Source organism: Pinus tabuliformis, chromosome J (assembly GCF_031772625.1).
Source record: "Pinus tabuliformis cultivar Carrire ecotype Pingquan chromosome J, CPIR1, whole genome shotgun sequence".
Lineage (NCBI taxonomy): Eukaryota > Viridiplantae > Streptophyta > Pinopsida > Pinales > Pinaceae > Pinus > Pinus tabuliformis.
This window is the reverse complement of record NC_142295.1, coordinates 1,457,488,353-1,457,492,137: the sequence shown is the minus strand read 5'-3', so window position 1 is coordinate 1,457,492,137 and position 3,785 is coordinate 1,457,488,353. Positions and strand designations below refer to the sequence as shown.

The 3,785-nt window shown below is 42.6% G+C and overlaps 1 protein-coding gene across 1 annotated transcript; it reads right to left on the bottom strand.

The window, feature by feature from the left end:
- Window positions 1-1,258: 1,258 nt before the first annotated feature.
- Window positions 1,259-3,485, bottom strand: LOC149232865 (putative GPI-anchored protein At4g28100). Its single transcript, XM_089379530.1, has 2 exons — window positions 2,404-3,485; window positions 1,259-1,815 (listed from the first exon to the last, which is right to left on the bottom strand). The coding sequence occupies exons 1-2, from the start codon at window positions 3,004-3,006 to the stop codon at window positions 1,477-1,479; spliced, it is 942 nt and encodes a 313-aa protein (XP_089235656.1). The 5' UTR covers window positions 3,007-3,485; the 3' UTR covers window positions 1,259-1,476.
- Between the last annotated feature and the right edge of the window lie 300 nt (window positions 3,486-3,785).

Genomic DNA, 3,785 nt, shown 5'->3' with positions numbered 1-3,785 from the left:
CAAGCTATAAATCATTAAAACTCACCGACATCATTAACTCACCGAGTCAAGTTTACTCTAACAAACTTAAGAATCCCCACTAAACTTGACTCTGGAGATTGACCTGGTCTCATTCATCAACCATTTCAATTGAGTTTTCATATTTCCGGTAAATCCAAGATACACACCTGCCACGCTAATACCTCTCCAAGTGTTCAGTTCCAAAGCTTAATAACTCCATGGGCCACTTCACTATATGTATACTTGCGCAAACTCTTAAAACCTTACAACTATGAATACTCTCATGCAACATATCTAATAAAAAAATGACTTAGACCAAAACCCTCCTTACAATGTTCACACATCACACACCAGTTTATTTACTAAACATCAATACTATTTACTCCATCTCCATTTCTTTCATCCCTAAGAGGCCTCCATTTCTTTATCTTGCCTCCATTTCTTTATGTTGCACCATCTGTAAAGCTTTTCACACTACTTACCTCTGTCCTTATATCTCATGAGATCCATACCAGCTTTCATAAATCCATTCTCTTTACGATTGCCATAGCCTTTCGCGACACGACTCTCACGATTCGTATTTTCTCTCTTGCCACTTGGGAGATCCTCCACTTGAGTTCCGTTGTCGCAATAATCCCTCGATCATTTCCGAATCTTGTATACGGCCCTTCTCATTAAAAAAAAAAAAAAATTGCATCCTCAACCGCCTTTGCATACCCACACAAATCAACTTTATACCTTTCCATTTTTATTCAAACTATAGACTAATATCCATCAATGACCAGAAACTTATGGAACGGTGAAGATTGAATATATTCCACCATTCAAACATATAAGCTCTCTAAGATTTTCAGAAAAGCAGTCTAGTTAAACTATGGTATTTCAAAATATACAACGCCAAATACATCTAAATCAGAGGAGATAATAATAAATGGGCATTTCTTTCATGTCGCTCCTTAATGCTTGAGCAAAATTAAAAACGATGTAGTTTCAGGTCGTTTAAATCTTTTTTAATATCTGACACCCAAATTTCTGCATTAAATTCGGGAAAAAACAGGTTTGGAGAACCTTTTATCATACGGCTCTGGAAATAAGATTATTCCGTGTACCCCACGCTTACTACATGATTTCAATGAATGCAATTTATTTCAAAAATCTATTTCAGAAAGATTAACGAACTGGAAGTAGCAACTCCTGACTCCTGCCAGACTGGTATTGAGTCCCAGTTTCGAAAACATGAAAGCCGAAATGCCAATCATTGATAAATATATAATGCCCATTATCTACTCTGAATCATCAGGGATTCAGGTCCTAAAAATATTACATCACAGCCCAAATACATGACAATAAAAACTATCACTACAAGCTCTGTTTGCCATGGCATTTCCAACCAGAACAGTAGAGCAACTGTGTAAGTCTGGTATATATGCATACACTGGGAAGCGGCCATGACAATTTCCACAAATTATACATTTCCTAAAATGAATGTGAAAGCAGGGGAAGCGCTATGGCGCAGAAAATTGTTAGGAGACCTCCGATGTGGAGTCTGATGGCATCGGGTGCAACAGAGGACGAGTGGTCCAGCTGAACCGAATCAACAGCGAGGGGCATATTTTCTTGGTCTGGACTGCACTGTGACTGGTTAGGCGGGTGGGCGCTGTACACGAGAGCCCTGAGCACAGCAGAAACAGTGGGAATATATTCAGTCTTGTTCTTTGCCAGTAACCAAGTCAACCCCATTAATTCACAGTCCTTGTTGTACATTCTGCTGGTCCTGTCTGTGTAATGCCCATCCTTGCCTGGGCTGCCCTTGACCTGCAAAACAAAATGACACCGGGTTAAACTCAAGAACTCAAGTCCAGCAGGTTGGAGACAATCAAGATTGGTGTTGGGAATCACGATTACTGTTACAGCAAAAAAGTGTTATTCAACAATCACATTGTCACAGACATAAGCATTAAAGATGATTAGTCCCCCAAAAAAGGGTTAGTTAATAATAACATCCAAAAATAAAATAAAGATCAACAGAGGCTGTTAGTTTCAAAAGAGTGTTAATTAACAATAGCATCACCAAAGATAAGTAAGGATACCCATTAGTCCAGGTAGCCAAACACATCATTGAGAATGGTTAGTCCTAAAAAAAGATCATTGAAAGTGGCTAGTCCCAAAAAAGTGTTCAATAGAGACAGTTAGAGGTTAGTCAACAATGGCATTGCCGGAGATAAGGATGAGGAGACCATTAATCCAACTAGCTAAACACATCATTGAGAGTAGTTAGTCCAAAAAAATTTAGTCAACAATAACATGGCCCAAACTAAATATTCACTTAAAAAACAATTAGTCCATATCACCAAACACATTATCCAGAGTGAAACCTCTGAGTCTAATATGGAGTAATGATACCTTCTGGAGTGCCTTGAGGCAGTTGGTGCATCCCTGGTAAGAAGGGCTAGTGCAGTTGCTCTCAAGGGCTCGAACAGCGGCGAGGGGCGCGGCTGCATTGTTGTGGGTTGAAATGTTGAAGGCGTTCGGGCAGTTAAGGGAGGCGATATGGTGGAGCCTTATGCCACAGAAACAGAGAATCGGATCACAGGAAGCATTGGGGCTGGGAATGTTGATGCCCCGAGTCTTCAGAGAGCTCTGCAAACTGTCCACACAGGTCTGCGAATCGTCGGGAAGGAGAGGCTGCAAGTCGGCGGAGGAGACGGGCGGGGGCGCCGTTTGGAGAGCAGTCCGGGCATGGGCAGCATATAACCAGGCGGCCAAAACAGGGCAGCAGCGGCTCCTGTCAAGAACCTCCCTTCCACCACCGCAGGCCTCCTTCACGCCCCCGAACAGTTCGTCCGAGAGGTCAAGGTGGCACGTCTTCTTATCCTGCTCAATAACTGGAATCGCAGGTACCGTGTTCGAACCCAACAAACTCCCAATTCCATCTCTGCCCCTTTCCCCCTCCCCGCATGTAAACAGAGCAAGAAAAACGAACACTACCAGCAATACTCCCCTCATTTTCTTCCTCGGCTCTCTGCAGAATTCCGGCCTGCGACTTCGAGTGAACGAAACTCTGTATTAAACTTGAGATTCCACGCCGATTTTTGATTGATGGACAGGCAATTTCCGACCAATATCTGCCAACAGTCTTGTCTGCAAATAGTATTATAATTTATGTACGTCTGTCTATAAAATATTATATAGTCCGGAAGATGATCACGGGATCAATGCCGGGCAGCAGCCATGACTGAACAGGAACTAAAAGCTGTTTGTGAATATGAAAGGGAAGGAAATGGGAGGGCGGCCATGACAGGTGATATCAATTATGCGAATTTAGTACACCTCTTCACTTCACATTGAGCCGCTCATCATGATTCCCGTTCCACATTAAGTATCATTGCACATTGGCATCGCACAGGAATTGCCCGTGGCTCAACCGCCATTCTTTGACAACCCACAGTACTAAACCTAACAACTTCTCGCTCTGATTCATCAAATGAGATGGTTTGTTCAACGTGCTCTGAAGATTTTAAGACTCTGGGAGGTGGATTGTAAGACTGGAAGGTGGTCCCATCGGTAGACTTATCTTTTTGGAGGGTCCCCTGGTCATGATGGTGGTCGATTGAGGGGAAACTCAATCCCCCCTTATCTCATAGCTACCTAGTTTCATGTTCCTGATTTCTCTCAACATTTTCAGTATCCTCGTAGAAAAGCAGAGTCTACGCCCCCTGCCTTAGGGGAATCTAAGCAGAGTCTACGCTCCCTGCCTTAGGGGAATATGTTTTCTTTAATTTAAT

Coding starts and splice junctions, on each gene's coding strand:
- LOC149232865 (XM_089379530.1), bottom strand. CDS start 3,006: ATGAGGGGAGTATTGCTGGTAGTGTTCGTTTTTCTTGCTCTGTTTACA. Junction 1,816..2,403: donor GCCTCAAGGCACTCCAGAAG/GTATCATTACTC, acceptor TTTGTTTTGCAG/GTCAAGGGCAGCCCAGGCAA.